At 33.4% G+C, this 20,203-nt stretch overlaps 1 protein-coding gene across 1 annotated transcript; it reads left to right on the forward strand.

Moving 5' to 3' along the window:
• Positions 1-12,554: 12,554 nt before the first annotated feature.
• LOC113732018 (WRKY transcription factor WRKY24-like) lies at positions 12,555-18,197 on the forward strand. The gene is made up of 4 exons (XM_027257601.2): positions 12,555-13,209; positions 13,403-13,479; positions 14,231-14,392; positions 17,846-18,197. Exons 1-4 carry the CDS (start codon positions 12,907-12,909, stop codon positions 18,006-18,008), a joined length of 705 nt encoding a protein of 234 aa, XP_027113402.1. The 5' UTR covers positions 12,555-12,906; the 3' UTR covers positions 18,009-18,197.
• The last annotated feature ends 2,006 nt before the right edge of the window (positions 18,198-20,203 follow it).

A 20,203-nucleotide genomic window follows, 5' to 3' on the forward strand; every position in this document is an offset into this window, starting at 1 on the left:
TTGTCAGAAACCCTAGGGAAGGTTTCTGAAATTATCCTTGAGGAGAACAAAAAGGAAAGACAAATGGAATAGTAGTGAATCCAGCTGGAAGAATAGGTTCCTAAGCCGAATCCGTGAAATATGCGAAGAATTCAATGTGCGTCATTAAGATGTAAAGTGCCGCAATTATTATGTCCTCCAAATTATGGTACAACTTTTCCGTGTGGGTACGATAATTTCCGTCACTTTTTAAATTTTTCTTTTTTTAATATCTTTTAAGTAGCTCCTCATCGTTTACTCAGTCCATCTCAACTGCTCATCACACGTTCAGCGAAATAGATCCACTAATGTCAATACTAATGTCACATAATTACTAAACTACAACTTACAATCCCACAAAAGAAAATTTCCACTAAATTATGAATTACAACCACATTAAAAACTTAGGTCAATTTGTTCAGCTAGAGAAAAGGCCTGATAAACCTAAATGCTGAATTTTTCTTTGAGTTGGATTGAGTTTAGATCTAAATATTAGGTTTGAATTAAATGTAAGTCGAGTTCGAGCCTTATTAGATTTAAATTTGATGTAGACTTGGCTCTTTAATCTATACCTATATATATACATAGATATATAACTATATATTTAAATATATAATACTAAACTTTACATTTATGAGTTTAGTGTCAAAATATGTTGATATATATAAGAAATATTAAATATAAAGATTTTGAAGATTTTGAAGGACAAATCATAGTATGAAATATAGAATTTAAAGTTTTAAATATGAATCAATTAAGTTACTAAATTATAAATACTGAAATGTTAACATTTGAATGCATAAATACATTAAGTGATAAGTGAATAGTTTATCGCATATTCTTTGGAGTAAGTTTGGCCTATGCAATTTAGGCCCACTTAATTAATTAAAATATTCTATTTTTAGTTATCAAACACGCTTGAACATGTTAAAATTTGAATCCACTAAATTTGTTTTAAGCATTGAATTAGATTATCAAATAAAACCTATCTTAGTGTGGCACTTTTTACAATGTGACGCATACGAAGGTGATTAAAAGACTTGTTGAAGAATGGTTCCCAAATTCCCATCCCCCCACTTCCCAACCCCTGCCCCCCACAAATAATACCTCCAACAATGGCTGTCCAAACAAATTGGTGCATATGGTTTAGATGGCTTCTGGGCTCTCCTATGCCATTTTTTCTGTCCTGGGCTTAATCTTTGAAAGTCAAAGTAGCCTAATTTGAAAGCATCTGACAGTAACTGTCTGCAGTTACCGTCTCTAAGCCCAGTATTTTTAATACAACAAGCCCATCTGACCAACAGCTAAGCTAGAAAACTTGAAGAATCCGAATGAAGTTGGACTGATGATATATACGAAAAAGGCTTGGGCAGGAACCTTTGTACAATAACTTCAGGTGTTGTCAACACATTTTCCAGTAACTTTTTTGTAATATCAAATTTACTCTCACGATCAAATTCAGGTGTCTAGGTAGGCCCCCACTTGACTCTCAAATTCAGGTGTTTGAAAAGTAATATTTTTTTTTCAAATATTATTTTGTTTGCATCACAATTACAATTTTTGATTAATTTTTTTATATTTTCAACAATCTTTTATCTTATTAACGTCACATCATAAAAAATGTTAAAGTAATTATTTCAAATAATCTCATATCCAAATATGTCCAGCACCCGCATTCTTCTTTATCAATCCCACTCGACTAAGAACATATTACCAACATAACTAGATGTAAGTATAACTATAAAAATAACTATTAATTTAATTAAAAAATCATATAAAATTAATTTACATAAAACTTTATTTATTTCTAAATTAGCACTAGCAGAATATAATTGTCTATATCACTATATGCTATAAAATTGAAGTGTTTAGTCTCAAAGTGCTAGAGATTAGTCGAACTCGTGAAGTTGTTTCTTATAATTCTCTCCTGATTTTATTAATGAAACAATAGAGCTTTTGCGAACATTACTCCAATATTAAACCTAGGTTTATACGTTTTATTACAAAAGGCTGATGTGAAACCAATTTAAGATTCATTTCATGTCAATAAACGATTGGAAAAAAAACATGCAGGTTGAAATTGAAGTAAAAATAGGTTAGTGGAAAAAAATGGAAAAAAAAAAACCGAATTTGTTTCTCATAAATTTTATTTATTAGGGTGGTTAAATGGTGTCTCAAGACAAGATTGGCCAGAGTATGATTGAACTAATAATCAATCACTGAACTTATTCTAACTTGATCTCTGGGCTTATAATTAACCGTTGATGAAGAGTTGTTGAAGGAATGCCAAGTTTCACCTGTAGAACATTCCCTACATAAGTTCAAAGTTGCAACAAGTACTCCAACACTCTTCTTCTGAAGCAAAATCCCACTAAAAAAAATGCACACAAGGGGACAAGAGGAAGTGAGACAGAGTGAGACCTACCAAATATCCGATGCAACACTCTATCATCATGAAATTTGGAAGACTTTTGACGCTGATTGGGATTGCCATTATTGTTGCATGGAATTCAGCAAAATTTGCACATATACAAACATACATACTTGCCTTTACCTCTCATTGCTTCAAGTTGTACTAATCTCTTGAGAAAGTTATCCATTGCCATTTTGAATGTTAAACGCGAAATCATTAGCTTGTCGGGTCTGTAGGTAAATTTCCTTTTCATATAGCACAAAGGTTTTCTTGCTATTTGATGGTTTCATCTGTTGCCACTGTTTTTCTTTTTTCACTTGTTCTTTCTATTTCGATTTCTTCCCGGCCCCGGTTTTTTAAGGGTATTTTGCCCTTTTATTTTGGATTGATTATATTTACATTTCCTGAAATTTGTCCGTATTACGAACCACAGCTTGTAGTTTGAGCGCATTATGATTATCCCCTTAATCACCAATAGTTGCTTAACTCTCTGTCGATGACTATGGTGCAATGACAAAAATATCTTAATTTAAAACGTTTCGCAGATAAAATTGAAAAAACATGCCTTTCCAAAATACACGTTGAAAACTCAACTAAAGAGCAGACTTCGGGAAAAGGAAAAAAAAAAATCAAATGAACCAACTACTATCTAGAAAAAAATTTATGTGAAGGAAAATGATAAAATATAAAAACGAATAGAAGAGGAACATAGAGAAAGAAATCAAGTTTGAAACTTCAATAATCAACCAAGATTACATCTCCTTCTTCACCACCATTACCACCACCAACTCCTGCCAAACTGCTCTTATTCATCGCCACTAATTCCTCCTAATTAGATTTGAAGACGTGCAAGATTAATACAACACTCTTTCTTAGGAGGTGAATTCTTGATTTTCGCCACTAATGTATTGGAAACTCAAGGTCCCGCATATGAGCTAGATGTCCAATACAATTACTATTTTAAAATGTAATGTCATTTCTAGCTTCCCTTTTCAATGAAAAGCCAGTCTCTAATTACTCAATCCACGTGCCCTTGTACGAAGAAAACACCATGACAGGTATGATTAATGTTTGGCACAATTATATGTGTGATTGCTGTATTTTTTTTTTTTTTTTATAATATCTTATACACTTACGTATATCTTATGATATTTGGTGTACCTAAATAAAACTCAGACTTTTGACAAATAAAATGAGTAGAAACTTTTGGGTACAGTAAGAGATTGATGCGAGTGTAAAATAAAACATGTGACAGATACAAAAAATCGTACGCAAACTAATCCGTTAGGGTTCCGTAGAAAACACAACTATGACTTCATAATTCTTTCTTATTTTTCACAAGGATTAATCTATTGCTTTGCCAAATTGTCCAATAGCTACACTTTCTGTCGGATTCAGCAACTTAATGATTTTTATGCATGCTTAGGACCAAAAGAAGGATCGTCATCACATCCCCTTGCAGGCAAACTTCACAGAAATCTCTAGGGTGGTGCAAGTACTAGGCTACTAGCAGGTTCCAAGGCTGTGTACTTTGACCACCAAAAGAATTGGAGTACCTGAGACTGAGAGAGGATGTTTACTATTTACTACTAATAAATAGTATAATAATAAAGTATGGAGAAGCTCTTGATATGATATGAATACCGTCCTTCTTGCTTTTCAATTTTTAAACATACATGTGATTTTGACCCTTTGATACGAGGGCAAAGAACTTGACCCTTTTCAATATCAAGATGAGGGTTTTTTTTTTTGAAAAAAAAAATAAAAATCTTGATATCGAATATCAAACTTAATACTATAACTTTACCATTTAGTAAGTGTTTCACATTGAGACATAGACTGGTCAAATTGACAAAGCAAGTATCTGTGCCAATTGAAGATCAAGATTATGTTTGTGCGTGCACAGAGATGGCCGTGCACCTGTGATAACAAAGTAAAATTAACAATAATGAGTGATGCTAGTTTCTTGTCACACGTACTGTATTGTATTACGTTGCGCATGTGGTACAAATAAAACTTGCTTATGTAACAAATTCTTTAACCTAGCTATATGATGATGATGACTACTTTTTTTTTTAATTATTATTATTTATGATGATGAATACTTGTATCAAAGGGAATGTATACGAAAATTAACAACATTTGCCGTAGGTTGATCACAAGAAATATTATTGTCAATTGATACTCAGCTAGATGTATCGATGCAGCATCAGTGGTCTGCTACTGGTCTTTTATATTTCACATCTGCTGTTCAGCGCAAGGAAACGAAGTTGTAACAAGACCGACTGATGGCTGGGAAGCCTATTATACCTATGCTTACTTAATTTGATGTTTCTTTTATCAATCAAGCACATAATTTGTGCATCAATTCTTTCAAAAGTTTAGGCAATAGTTGTATCGTATCACGTAAAACCTTCTAAATTCAAGGAGAACTATTATTTACCAGAATAACTCAGAGAAATTTTTTTTAAAAAAAAAAAATTAGAAACAACAACCACCCACTGATTCACAAAGAAGTACCCCAATCTCATTCATGCTACATATATACAGTGTGAAAATCAATATCAAATCTCAAACATTACAGCGTAAAAGAAGGCTAACTTTGTACTTTTATTGGGGCTTTTACCTTTTTTTCTTTTGTCATTTTCATGATACAGTAATAGCTTTTACTTTAGGGTTTGGCTAATTAGAAGTACGCATACGGCACTTGGTAAGTGAGGCAATTTCTTGAAAAAGTGGGTATCTCTTTCTTTTTTTTCAAATAATATTTCGCTTGCATCGTAAACGTATTTTCAAACTCACTTTTTTATACTTTCAACCACATTTTTATCTCACATACATCACATTACATCACAAAAAATACTACATTAATTATTTCAAATAATACTCTATCCAAACAAACTAATTTAGTACTATATGTTATATGATTTTCTATGCTAAATCAAGAAAGCATATGCTATGTGATTGTTTGTGGAGGAAGCATGCGGTATATGTTAACTTTTGCAGTATTAATTGTGAAAAAATGTGTGTAAAACTGCTTAGAAGAATTCTTAGACAGATTGCATGTCAGAGTCTAACTAGTATGGACTTTGGAAATGAAGACTTGGATGTGCATTAACAATGTCCATCTCCAAATTTCAATAAGCTATAATTCTCAATTTCTGTTTTTACCTTCATAAGTTATTATAAAGTTCAACACATTAATTTAGCGTGTACTACGATCGACCTTGTGGAAGATAAAGATAAAAGAACTTATTGATTGTGCAGTTGTAAGTAGAAGAGAAACCAAAATGAAGGACAATGCAAAAAAGAAGGGATGGATGGATGGATGGCAAAGCTTCCATGCAGGCTATATTGCCCTTCAGATGTTACTCCTGCCAAAAGGGTTTTGCTTAGGTGTTTCTGTACAATGGGCTTTCCTTCATCTCAATAGAATAGAAGGCAGCAATTCATAATAATTAGTTCTTTCAGTCATTCTTTGCCTTTTCCTTTTGTGATTATTCAGCTTCTTGTTCTGTTGAATTTCTCTGAAGGGCAGCTTGACAATTTTTATTGGAGATATTGGGACATTAATTAGTTCTTTCATTCCAAGAGAAAAAGGGATATCGATACTTCAAGACCTTGCTACGAGAACCAGTTGTTTCTAGGCATATTCAATCTCGACCCCATAGGAAATTACAAGTACAGAAGCTTTTATTTATCCATAATATGCAGCTTTCTATTAAACCAAGATCAAGAATACAGAGACTCACCATGAATGGCACTTAGGAGGGGAAGGGGGGGGAGTAGTAGAAATTGAAAAGTTCTTAGGTTTTTCCCTAGAATATTTTGATAGTGACTCAAGCAAATGAGAAAAGCCGTACTTGATTGCATACTGTCAGATATATTCCGATATGGATACTTAGACTCCAGACTAGTATCCCAACTTTCTGCGCAACTTTTTTATGCTGCTAGCCCACATGCACATATGCCTTTCACTTATTTGTAGCAAATCTTTTAAAAACCTAAAGGCAGATTTCTTTGACAGTTGGAGTATTTTTCTACGGCTTTGGCTCAATTTTACACGTCAAGAAATGGAAAAGAAATTGAAGATAGAACCACGTAATCTGGAGGCTGGCACATTACATCTCAAGTTTCAAGTATGAGATGTGGAATATTATTATTATTATTATTATTTGGCTAAAGTTGCTATTTCAAAATTCAGAGATTTTAGATTCTAAATTCGTGATTTTTGAAATTCGCCACTTTTTCATTAACAAGAAGAAAAATAATTTGGCTATCTTGGAGGAAGAAAGTCAGCAGCTTGTGTTTGATTGGCTATAATTGTATTTAAAAATGTCGACTAGTAAATTTCATAGGATTTTGGGGGAACATAACATTCAATTTGGGATGCATGTAAAAATTGTGGGATGCATTAATTCGTTTGAAGATATTCTTAAAGTTCTAAGCATTAAACAACAAAATCAATTTTCAAACATGGATTCACTTTCTTGAACTTATAGTTGAAAAATTATTTATTTTAGGAAATGTATTCAATACATTAAGCTCTTCAATTGGCCTAAGATGTCGTACATGTCCGTCCTACCTAGGGGTGGCAATTTTCGACACGACCTGAAAACATAACACGAACCTAACACGAAATTAATGGGTTTGAGTTGAGGTTTCGGGAATTCGGGTCAGAATCGGGTTGGACCCGATGAACCCGAAAAGAAAACAGGTCGATTTCGGGTCAGCCCGTGGTGACCTGATATGACCCGATATGACCCGTTTACGAATTAAAAATAATTTAATAAACATAAAAATAATTTTATCTAACTAAACTAAGTTATTCTTTTTTTCAAAGGCATTAATTACTTAATCCTAAATGAATTTATTTAATTTGTGTGAAGTTGAAATTATTATATTTGGACAAATAATATATTATATTATTTTTTACTTTTATATTGTTTTAATTTATTTTATATTTTGTTTGGGATAAAACACTTTTACGGTATTTAATTTATTTTAGATTTGGTTTGGAATTATTTATTTAAATTTTTATTACTTGATTATGTAATTAGTTTTGTGAGAAATTGATTTTATTAGAAATTACAGTGATAAATTAATAAATTAAAATTAAATTTCGGGTCATTTCGGGTCGACCCGTCAACCTGAAATTTTCGGGTTCGGGTCAGCATACCTGACCCGTCACGGGTTGGCGGGTCGGGTTCGGGTCAACAGATTTTCTGACGGGTTGACCCGAACCCGACCCGCCAACCTGATTTGGACCCGAATTGCCACTCCTAGTCCTACTTACGTAATAAAGGAATCAGTACGAATGATGGGAGTGTATGTACGTACATCTTAAGGACTACAAGTGATGGATGGATTCTTAGGGAAGAATATACGGTCCTTGCCCCAAGGGAAAGAAGGGGTCTTGAATATTTTTCTTTCTTTCTTTCTTTTTCGAAAAAAAAAAAATTCAGCTAAATAGTTATGAAGTTGTTTGCCTAATACTACTAGACTAGATGTTGTTGGTATTGTGGGAGGGTCTTTTCAAGGAGACTGGGAAAGTAGACAACTGTGGATGAAATAACTGATGATAGAGATGAGATGAGATATGTTGAGTGGAAGGCCTAGAAAGATGGCATATGAATTGTGGGAGCCATGATAGTTTTCTCATCTTTTTGCAGGGGAGGGTGGTCTGAGTAGACAATTGTATCTATTGGAGTTGGATTTGGCAGGATTTTAGACGCTTATGATTTTAGCCCTCTTCCAATTTGCATAGACATTTTGACATGGATGGAAATTTTGATGGACCCCAGTACTCATTGTTTCCAAGATTTTTTAGATTGTATGTTCTCTTCCCATTTTTTTTTTTTTAAGTTTTAACACACAGCCACCCCTTGCTACGTTTTATAATAGAGTTACTGTATACTTGTAACTGTTTTTTCCATTTTTCTTTAGGATGATGATATTAGCACTTCTTAAAAAATTTTAGACGCTTTTCAAATTTCATCTAATGCCAAAAAAAAAAGGGAAGGCGTGCCTACAATTTTTTAAGAAGTGCTGATTTTGGTCAGTGTAGACAGTTATTTTTAAGAGTTTTTATAAAAAATATATTGTATTAATTTGATATATACATATATATAAGATAAAAATATAATTGAGAAATATATTCACGAAAAAAATAAAAATTTTTTCTGCAAAAAATTACAATCCAATCATTTCCCTTTCTTTAGGTCTATGAAACATGAGATTGTATTTAGAATTAGATATCACATGAGTCCGAGGCTTGAATAAATTATCAAGCATATACTCTTGGATTGCATAGAAAAATGTATTTGCCTCCGTCATTTTCGGCACATGTTCTTTGTCTGTTGAACATGATGGAAACTGCGATGCAAATGTCACTAGCGGTCCATGGTTGTGGGCTATACTTTGCTATACTTCCTTTCCATTGGTACTACTTGCTACTTGTTAATATTTCAAGTACTATACATATGTGTATATATATATATATATATGTATATGAAGCATGTTGAATTTATAGGTTGCTTACCAACGAGAGACCACTGACATTGTACTTTAAATCAAAATATTCATAGGCAAAATGTGTATATATATATATGATTAATTTTTTTTACACTGACAGTATATACATCCTGACAGTGCATACACTGTTAGCGTTAGATGAATGAAAACTATGCAAAATTTCAATTTAAAATTCAAGTTTTGCACACATGTCATGAATCTAACGATGATAGTATATACACTGTCAGTGTATATAAGATTTACACACACACACACACACACATATATATATATATATATATATATATATATATATATATATATATATATATGTATGAAGCATGCTGAACTTATAGATTGCTTACCAACGAGAGACATTATTGTAATTTAAACCAAAATATTCATTAGACAAAATGACAAATCTTAGGAGTTGAACCAACCCTCACTTGCATTCAATGCATGGGCGCTATTTCAGTTAATAAAGTCATATTGGACCTAGTACTGACTTTAAAGGTATGGAAATTGGAAAGTAGTTCGTGAGACACGAGCACAATAACGGAGATAAATCAAACAGCCGTGCAATGTTAGTCAATGTTAAGAATTTGCTGTAATGGAGCAAAATCAAACACCCGTGCAATCTTAGTCAATGTTAAAGTTTTGCTGTAATTGGACGTCAATCTTCATAGCCAGTAAGAGATTGGAGTAAGTTGTAGCATTTTAGGCCAATGGTCGAATCAAATTACAGAAATTTAAACAGGCATTGAAAGAGGATCAAAGCAACTGGGGATAAGATTAGGGAAGAAAATTAAGCAACTAATACTAAGGATAGCAATAGGGTGGGTGGGTTTGGGGCGGCGAGAACCCTTCCTCGTCCTCCATCTCATGTTCTAAAATTTTTTCCCCGTCCTCGCTCTGTCTCCTGCTTCCCTCGCCCCCGCTTTTCGCTCCTTTCGATCCCGCCCCATGCCCCCACCGGTGCTCCTGCGGTTGGCTAATTATAATTATAATTTTTTATTTTGACATTATTTGTTTACATATGATGACAACTTTTTGTATATATATATATAATGTTCTTTTAGATTTTTAGCTAAATATTCAATGTAAAATCAAGCTTAAAAATCATTTTCATATTTTTTGTTAAATAGCTTAAAATATGTAAAAAGATTCAAATAAACTAAAAATAACCAAATTATCATTTTATCAGACAAATTATGATATTATATAATATATATATGCATCTATTATTGATGTGTAATTATAATATGTGTACGTGTGCATATGTGTATATAATTATATATAAATATTTAATTTTTTTTAAAAAACTTTATGTTAGTGGTACTGGAAGAGCCATGAGTGTGTCTGGAAAGCTATTATTTGCACAAAAATTATTTGCTTGCATCACAAACATATTTTCTAATACACTTTTTTATTTTTCTAACAATCTTTTTATCTCATATACATTACCTTCCAAAAAGTGCTACAATAATTATTTCAAATTTTCTCCCATCCAATCGCTGTCGCTCACCCCATTTAAGGTGAACACTAATGTAAAAGAAGAGAGGAATTGAGAAATGAAAAGATAAAGCTCTACATTCTTTCTCCGGAGCCGTTCTTTCATGATAATCACATGTTTTATTGTTCTCAAAATCACTTTGGATTCATTAACCTAAATGTACTAGAATATCGAAAATGCCAAAATTGACAATTATCATAGTTGAATTTAAGTGCTTTGTAACAGATCGTTGAATAGGTGAGTTGCACACCAAATTCTTGTGTGTTTAACCAAAGTTCTGATTTTCCTAATGCAGGGCTTAAACGTTCTGTAGTAACCTCTCTATAAATTTTATCAAACAGATGCAAACTCCACTCAAAAGGTAGAGACTACGTACTGTAGTTTTGTTGTATTGGATTATATCCTCATATACAAACTACAAAGAGAGAGACGAGAGTGGATCCTGAAACACACAAAACCCACACTTGTCATATTTCATCTCCAAACCAAAATGGACATCAATAAGAGGAAAGACGAAAAAGTTTTCAAACCTAACAATCCTACGAGTGTCATTTACTGTTGTGGCACTTCAGCCATTTAAGTTGTTCAAAACACCTTAAAATGTGCACAATGAAATACCTTTTTGGTCTCACGGTCATGGGCTTAACCATCCACTCTAAGGCTCAACATAAAATCAACGAAAAAGTGGGATAACTGCCCTAACAACCATTAAAGCGAACATAAGAGCATTACCAACATTGCAAACTGCAAACACACGATAGTATCATTCTGTACATAGAAAGTCTTTTCCCAAGGCTCACAATATTTTTGGGTTTGTTTGGATATGATTTTATTTGTAAAATATTATTTGATTGAATCATAAACACGTTTTCAACTATTTTTTTATCTTCTTTACTATCTGTTTATCTCACATACATTATATCATAAAAGGTGTTACAGTATTTTTCTAAAACATTATTCTAAATAATATCCTATCTAAATAAGTAGGAAAATCTTATAAAGTTTCTTGGTAGAGTTAGAATTTTTTTTTTTTGTTAATTTTTCTTAGAATATAAAAGTTTAACTTTGCTCTCCTTATGTGTATATCAACATGTGTGCACTAGCTCATATTGACATTTGTAAAGAATCTTCTATCTCACTTCGTGCTCCACCTCTTATCATACCTTTTATATATTGCCATCTTTACAAGATCCTTTTTCAATTCATTTTTAATTCCCTTAAGTTTCAAAAACTAATAATTGGAAAACATAACACATTAAAACAACACTTTATAATGCAAAAGCACAACAAAAAATTCATAAAAGTTCCATGTTTCTATGATGTTTTTTATTTTTTTAGTCACTTATTTTTTTTCTCTGTACTCTGTTATTAATTATTGGAAATTAAGGAAAGGATGTTTGTGAAGAAAAGTGACAATACAATAAAAAGTGAGACAGAGTATAGAATAAGAAGTGTGATATAAAATCTTCTGGATTCTGTATTTGCTTAATTATTAAAATCAAGTAGTGACATAACGCTAGTTGCTAAAAATAACTTCTATAAATAATTTCTGAATTCACCTAAAAACCATTGAATTGCAATTTAAAAACTTATTACATGCCTAGAACTTTTGAAAGTGAAACCGGACAAATAACTTTCTAGACACTCTATACCAATCATAAAAAAGTAGCCTCCAAAACTTTTACAAGTCAAGGAAGGTATATGATGATTTGGTTGAAAATTTTTCTTTTCTTTTTTTCCTGCTCTACGGGTTTGGCTAAGCATAATCAGAAATTTCATTTTCTTTTCTATTTGGAATTCTGCACACAATCACATAAATTGTACTTTACTTCGTCGCAGTATGTTATAATTAAACATGCATGTATGCATACGAAGTTGCCTACACTAATTTTATGTGTATCTAAACTGATCTAATGACAGGTGTTTGGTCAATAACTTACCATACATTGATCCAAATTTGTTCCCTAGAGTTCACCTCTTCCCTGCGTCACAAAAGGCCTGCCTCAGCAGTATTAACGTCAAAAAAGCTATAGAAATGAGAAAGGTGATACCATAGCATATGCATATGACAATGGTGAGAGGGAAGAGAGCAGAAAAAGGGTTTCCAATCTCCAGCGTTTTTTACACACTTTATACTGTAGTACATGTTATCCTCGTTATTCTCACGACAGCCTTAAGATGTTGAGAAGAAATAATTCCTACTACAGCTCCTACAACATCCCTTCCTTCCAGCCTTTACTAGTTGACCAAATACCCCATCCAACAAGAAGCACAATTGCGCAAGAGTTTAATATACCTTGAACAAACGCCACCATTCCCCAGTCCCACACGTTGTACGACACCCATGCAACAGCCAAACACCCACTATCATAGCAGAAGAAGAAGAATCTAAACGAATTTCTTAGCTCTTAATCAACACCAGCTTTGAAAATATCACGACTTGGCTTTAATGGAAGGAGAAAGATCAGCATCAGGGTTGCACTTGAATCCCAATTATGAGCTACCACCCTCATTCTCTGCTCCTCATCCCATTCCTGAGATGGGTTTTGTACAGTTTGAAGATCATCACCAGGTTTTGAGCTTCTTGGCCCCTTCATCACAATCTTCTCATATATCCTCGCAGACTCTCCATGGTGGTGGTGAAAATAATCACACTAATAGTAGCACCACCAGCAATCATAACGGTTCTTTTGGGTTCAGACATAATGAACTTGTCGCTACCAGTACTAGACCTTCATGGAATAACGACCAGGTAGGTATTGAAACTACTAATTTAGGTAGTAGTAGGGTTTAATGTATCTGATCACAGAAATATCTGTGTTACAATTTCTGAAATGTTTCTTGTTAGTAGTTTTTAAATCATTATTTGTTGAATTTCTGGTGGTATTTTTTGTGGCCTGAGTCTTGATCCCTGCTTTCTTTATGCATCATGGCGAAAACTATAGGTGGGCTCGCTGAATCCCAAGGCTGTTGGTGACCAAAATTGCGCTACTAATAATGCCAACGAGGGTACCAATTCCTGGTATCATATCCCTCTATTAGTCCCTTACCTTCAGATCTATTTCTTTTTCTCTCTCTTTTTCGTGCACTCTCCTTACCCTAAAAGGATACATGGACAGATGGATAGCTTTCTTATGGCTTAGTTCTTACATATATATTTGGGAAAACCCTGGTTTTTTATTGATTCGAAGGGATGTAATCCAAAGGGCTGAAGGGGGGTTCTTTAGCAATGATTTCCATTCCCAAAGAGTTGTAAAAGCAGGCTTCTGTGCCCCTCTATAAAGCCGTCTTTCTAGTTTCTCTCTTTTTTGCTTCTAATTATCTTACCCTAGAGAAGCTTCTTTACTAGTATTATGCTTTTCATCAGAATCTAGGAAGATCTTACCATATACAGTAGAGATTCACGAGGTTCGATTGCAAGTTCCAACTTCCAATATGATTGCGCACTGCACAGTTACCATTTTCCAATGCCATTTCTTCTCTCTCCCTCTCTTTTTCTCCCCAAAATCCAAAAATAGTTCAAAACGCATGTGGTGTTCTGTGGTGTTTATTCCCAAAGGACCAGTACTGGATCCGCCACATTCTGATAACAACATATGATAACACTCTCCCTCTTGTCAGCAATGATGATTTCAGTTTTGGCCTCTTGCTGTTTGTTTGATGCAAGCCTATCTATTTGTAGCAACAAAAGAATAATCCCCCTAGCCAACTAGCTGCAGCCAGCCAGGACCTAGTTAGAAATAAACGTTTGAAAAATCTGATGAATTTGCCAGGTGGAGGAGCTCGGCCTCAGAAAAAGGTAAGGTGAAGGTAAGGAGAAAGTTAAGAGAGCCAAGATTCTGTTTCCAGACAAGGAGTGATGTAGATGTCCTTGATGATGGTTACAAATGGAGGAAATATGGCCAAAAAGTTGTCAAGAACAGCCTTCACCCGAGGTACTTCAATCCATTCCTTCACACGTACACACATAAATATAAGATGTCTAGAAACTTTTAATTGCTGGAATGTTCATAGTCCATTGAATTCTTTGGTTGTGGGAATGAGAGGGGTAAGTGGAGATCTCCATTATCACTTTGTTCAGAAGAAATTTGGTAACAAAGTACGTTGAGCATATGATTCACAATAATTGCTTCTGAAGTGGTAAAAGAAGTGGGGGAGAATGTTGATCGGACACTGTTCTATCCATATCGTTGCCCTCTAAGTCACAGACAGTTCTGTTTCTTCATAGTAATTAATTTTTTTTGTATCGTTCTCATAGTTCAGTCATTGAACAATCGTGGTAACAGGAAAAAAAAAAATTTCTAAGCAAATCATGGTACAAGATTGATTACTTTATTGGAAAACTTAATCTTATTACCCATATTGTACTGAAATGTTCGCTTTAACATATTACGGAAATGATCAACATTCTTCAAGCTGCATTCATTTCCCTGTTCATGATATTTTTCACTTAAATCATTTTCCTTTTTTTTTTTTCTTGGTGCAAATCTTTTTGAGTGTTATTTGTAGCCTTCTTTGGTCTCACCTCGTCATTATTCTTGCTTGGTATTGAAATCAAAGCTTGATTTATTTCCAATTCACTATACAATATGCCAAAAAGATAAGTAGTAGTAGTAGTACGTATTATGTAGTTCTTCTTGATTTATCTGGCCCAAAGAGAGGTTTTGTTTTCTCTTTTCGTGGGGATGGGGGTTGGGCGGAAGAGAAATTGGAGTACCAGAATGGGGTTCAATAATGTAGGTGGAATGTTTCAATGCTTTTGTGATTAAAGTCCTGAAAAGCATTAGTTTTCCCGACACATTCTTGCATATTGTTCAAAAGTCATCAGTGATTCCCGACTCATTCTGAAAATTCTTTGGAGCATGGTAGGTACATATTTTGGAAGGTTTCATACAAAATTATTTGTGCTTTGTCGTATGAGTTTATGACAACAGTGAATGGAATACGAGAATGATAATTTAATTTGATGTGCTTTAGAATAAGGATCCATTGTTTAATCTCAGGCCCTTCTTCCTCTCTCTTTTGTTAGGTTCAGATTCTGCCTAAAAAAAACTATATGACTAATTAAGAGAAGTTTCATAAGTAACTTCGACTATCCTATTCACTTTAATGTACCTCATATATAGATGAGCATCTAACAAGAATTCTACAGCCTCATGATATGATTGTCTTATTCACCTTCATGCTTTTCAAAGCCTAATGTCCTGTTAAAAGAATAACTGCTGTATTATTGTGCTAGTGACCCCTTGATTTTAGATTTCAGTTCATGAGAATTTTGCTAAAAAGTTGTAAAAGTATTCAAGATAGCATTCGACTAGTGTAAATGTGAATGAAAACCTATAGTATATGATCATATGGTTAGGGAAGTATCAACCTCTTTCTAGGGAAGTATTAACCACACAACAATAAGCTCGGAGATTTTAACTTGAGTGTTGGAAGTGCAATATTTTTACAAGGTTCCTAAAAAATTTAGTAAAGAAAAATGTACATACTTGTAAAGTATATTACTACAAGTACTGTTGAAGTATGCTTTTAACTCGTTCCAAAAGTAATTTAGTTACGGTATAGTCAAATAGATTTGCTTTTTGCAGTACCTACTTATAAAGTGGAAGTCTTCTATAACAATATGCTCTTGAATGGTGTCACAAGTTCAAACACTACTTGTATTGAGGTCTATACCAAGTTCTCTCAGCACTACTTGGTGGATAGGGGAAAATTTTAGTGAGGGACCAATTGTTGCTACAGAATAATTTTGACCGAATATATCCACCCACAAATATGCAACTATAATGTGACAATGGTTGGAGAAAAATAAAAGAAAAGAAAAACTCACGAACATAATTTCTTTAAGGTAAAACAAGCCCTCTTGTAAAATATTTAGATTTCTAGGGAACAACTCGTGCGTTTTAGTGTACCACTTATACTTAACTTCCTTGTGTGGTCATCCAAAGTATCATTTATACTGCAAAACTTTAATCATACAATGATAGAAAAGATGTTAGGTGATCTTTTTTATGCACCTACAAATCTAAAGTTGGTTCATAGTAAAGGATATAGAGCTTGTTTACCAATGGCATTTGGAAGATTAACCCTCACCCCGGTAATGTACTTAGACACGTTTGTGCTTGGGTAGGTAGGTTGGATCTTAAGGAATCCAAAATTATTGAATCTAAGTTTCTGTGGACATAATACTATTTCGGTGCAATCAACTAAGGTTCAAGTCCAGCTATAATTTAATAATAATGTGTACTATATCTGATAAGTCGATCATACATTGCATCAATATTCAATCTTTCAGTTCATAATTTAGTTCTTCTGGATTCAGAGTTCAGAATTGATAATACATATTATTTTGATCTAATCCACATGAAGATTTTGAGTCTAATGTTGATGTCTTCAAATCTTCATCTGCACCTAGGTAATTTTTTGTATGCTCATTAAGAGCATTCCGGGCAGTGTTGTTTCACATAGTATATATGTTCATATTTGAGCTGAAAACCTTTTTGTTGAAATCCTAAGAATTAAATAAAATACTTTGAACGTGGTTTTAGACCATTCAAAACAGACAACAGCAAGTATAACAAAAGTGCAACATGCTAGGGAAATAAAAATTGGACTATACAGATCAACTTATTCTAATTATCTCCCTTCCTGAAGTAATATTTGTTTCCACTGGCCAACAAATATCCATCATTGCTAGGATTTCCATCTTTTGCATTATTTTGAGCTCTAATATGACATTGTCAATTACATAAAACCACTCGTGTCAATTATGAGCTCAAAACGTGATGATATTTCAGTCTAATGATCAATTGCTACGTTAATTGAGTAGGTAATTATTTTTCTTTGGTCAAATTAGTCTCGAGTTGGAATGCTAAAACTCATAATACTTCCTGTTGCAGTTCGAATTATTTGTTGAACCCTAGCTAATGATGAGCTATTAACTAATTGTGGGCAAGTGATACAAACACGCAGAAGTAATAGCTGCGTGTAAGGTGTAGCCTTATGGGGCACCATGTTGCTTTAACTAGCATCCTTAAAAGATGCATCCATGAAAGAAAATGTTTGCTGTTCATTCTTGGTGTTTCAGATACTAAGGAAATGTGAGGATTCTAGGTCTTCATTTGCTGTAATTTATCTATTGTAAAATGAACCAGCAATGATTTTACTAGGGATCATTGCATGAACCGAGCTAACTTTGGCGATCCCCATGATAGTCTAGTTACACAAGAGAAAGCAATGCGACTTCCCGTTGGGTGTGTGTAAGACTGATATGCATGGCATGACTACGAAAATTTTGTTGTTAAATCATGACTACGGCATTATTTGTTGATTGGATGACGATTTTTCAGTATACAATTGAAGGATGTCTCTGGTTGGTTTTGCAGAAGTTACTACAGATGTACGCATAATAACTGTAGGGTGAAGAAGAGAGTTGAAAGATTATCAGAGGACTGTCGAATGGTGATAACTACGTATGAAGGTAGACACAATCACTCCCCTTGTGACGACTCAAACTCGTCTGAACATGAATGTTTTACTTCATTCTAGCAGCTTGATTTGTATAACTAGTAAATTATATATTGTACACAAGCTAGTCGTTTGCATCAATCTTCTTTTTATGGTGTGATTAATGTTCCATCGAATAGCGTTAGCTTCAGCTCATCATGAGATTTAATTTATGTGTATAAAACTTCAACCTCTATATTCTAGTAGTTATATATGTTAGCTATTCCTCAAGCATATATCGTTTTACTGTCAGGTTGGTTATCAGGTAGTGCATATCATATGTTGATCTGCCAATTTCAACTTTCATCAACTGCCATTAATTAGGGTTGTTGTTCTCTTGTATTTAAAGATTCATGAGAACAAGACAGGACTAAATGCCCGTAGTACTTTTATTGCTTTTTGACCATATATTGTTACCGTGCTGGCTAGCTAGAAAGGGGACCTGCCTTGCATTCACTTTCAATTAATCATTCATGACTGATCATTATGCCCTTGACAATAGAAACTTTGCATGTGGGACAAAGAAACAAGAGCTGGTAACTTGTCCAATTCCTACAAAATAATTCAGCAATCGATTGAAGTTGTACTAACTTAAATTAACCTTGTTTGGATTGAAGTTTTCCAAAGAAAAATCTTTATATCTTTTTATTTCAAATACATCAAATCGTTACGATACGTTTTGGGTTGCCTATATTAAAATATTGGTGAAATATATTTTTATATATAAGAATGAAAGATTCACAACTCAAACATCAAATGCTTCAATTCACTCTAAACTGCATGCTTTATTGCCGTAATATAATCAGCTCTCCAAATCTCCTGCCGGTGGGCTGGTACCCTTGCTTGTTATCTTTCCCATAATTGTGATTTTGAAATTCATGCACTGTGTGGAGGTTGAAATCATGATGCCATCTTGACTATGGGATTCCGCCATTCCTTTGAATTTGGGAGCAGTCCCCTAAATTTTCTTTAGCTTTTTTGGGCTATGGTTGGAACAAGGGCGATTTGGTTGCTTTTCTATGAGCACACGTGAGATACCTTTGAAACCTGGAAAAGGTATAAAATCTTGAAAGCCAAATTAGTCATTACGATAATTTATTTGTCATTAGTGGTTAGTACATAGGATTATTGATTGGAACAGCAGTGTGGTTTTGAAGCAATGCAATCATTGAAGGTGGCACTGGACGAGTGATGCTTCCCTTGACCATTATTGAGTGCCTCTTAAAATACGTCGGCAAGAAAAGATTAAATAAAGCTAAATGATACTTCACTACTCTACTTCTTGGTGGTTTAGTACTTTTTCGTATAACTTTTATGTGATTTTAAAAGTTATATATAATTCCCTCATGATTTGAACTAAAGCATCAAAGTGATGGAATTTACATTCTATAACAGAGTCAACTAAAATATCAAAAGTACCCATATATAAAGTTGAAAATTATTTATTGACTATAGGGAAGCTATGTATATATTTTGAAAATAATAAAGGGGTTATGTGGTAAAATACTAAATCATCAGGAGTTAAAGTGCAATACATATTATGTTTATATATTTTGGTCATTTCAGCCATTTTAGTTTTTAAATAAGGGTTATCTCAACATTTTTTGCAGGTTCCGTTATACAGAATTATTTCCGTCACTTTAACACTTTAATCCAAATTATGAGAGGATTATGTATAGTTTTTAAAATCATAAGGGGATTATGTAAAAAATTAGTAAACCACATGGGGTAAAGTGTATTTTATCCTTAAATAAATTAATTTTGTGACTTCTTTCTTGTGTTGAACATTTCAATTTCATCACCAAACATGGGCCTACAGTCGTTTCGACCCATAATTTATGAGGTTGCTCCTATCTAATTTCCTTGTATTTCATTTCGGAACAGAAAGGATAGGAAATACTCAATTTTTTTTTTTCTGAAACGATAGGAAGGAAATACTCAATCATATTTACTTATTTGTTCAGAAGCTTTTCATCATTTCTTGCGTTTTAATCTTGGAAGCAAATTGGAGACTGCAATTGGGATTAGTTTTGGACAATATTTTAAATTCAGACGGGAGAGTAAACTGAAAAACCTTTCAATTTGTGGTTCGACCGATTAATTGGTTCAACCTCAGTTCAAAAAGGTTTAAAATTTTTTTATTTATTTTAGAAAATAAAAATTTAATAAAATTTTGTTGAAATTCTTGATTTTTATCGGTTCAACCAGTTTTTGATCGAGTTTGACCTATTTAATTG

Source organism: Coffea arabica, chromosome 2e (assembly GCF_036785885.1).
Source record: "Coffea arabica cultivar ET-39 chromosome 2e, Coffea Arabica ET-39 HiFi, whole genome shotgun sequence".
Taxonomy (NCBI): domain Eukaryota; kingdom Viridiplantae; phylum Streptophyta; class Magnoliopsida; order Gentianales; family Rubiaceae; genus Coffea; species Coffea arabica.

Bases quoted from the DNA above. Each gene is read 5' to 3' on its own strand.
- LOC113732018 (XM_027257601.2), top strand. From the start codon at position 12,907: ATGGAAGGAGAAAGATCAGCATCAGGGTTGCACTTGAATCCCAATTAT. The intron at 13,210-13,402 runs GTAGGTATTGAA...CGAAAACTATAG, and splicing joins CTTCATGGAATAACGACCAG to GTGGGCTCGCTGAATCCCAA. The intron at 13,480-14,230 runs GTATCATATCCC...TGAATTTGCCAG, and splicing joins AACGAGGGTACCAATTCCTG to GTGGAGGAGCTCGGCCTCAG.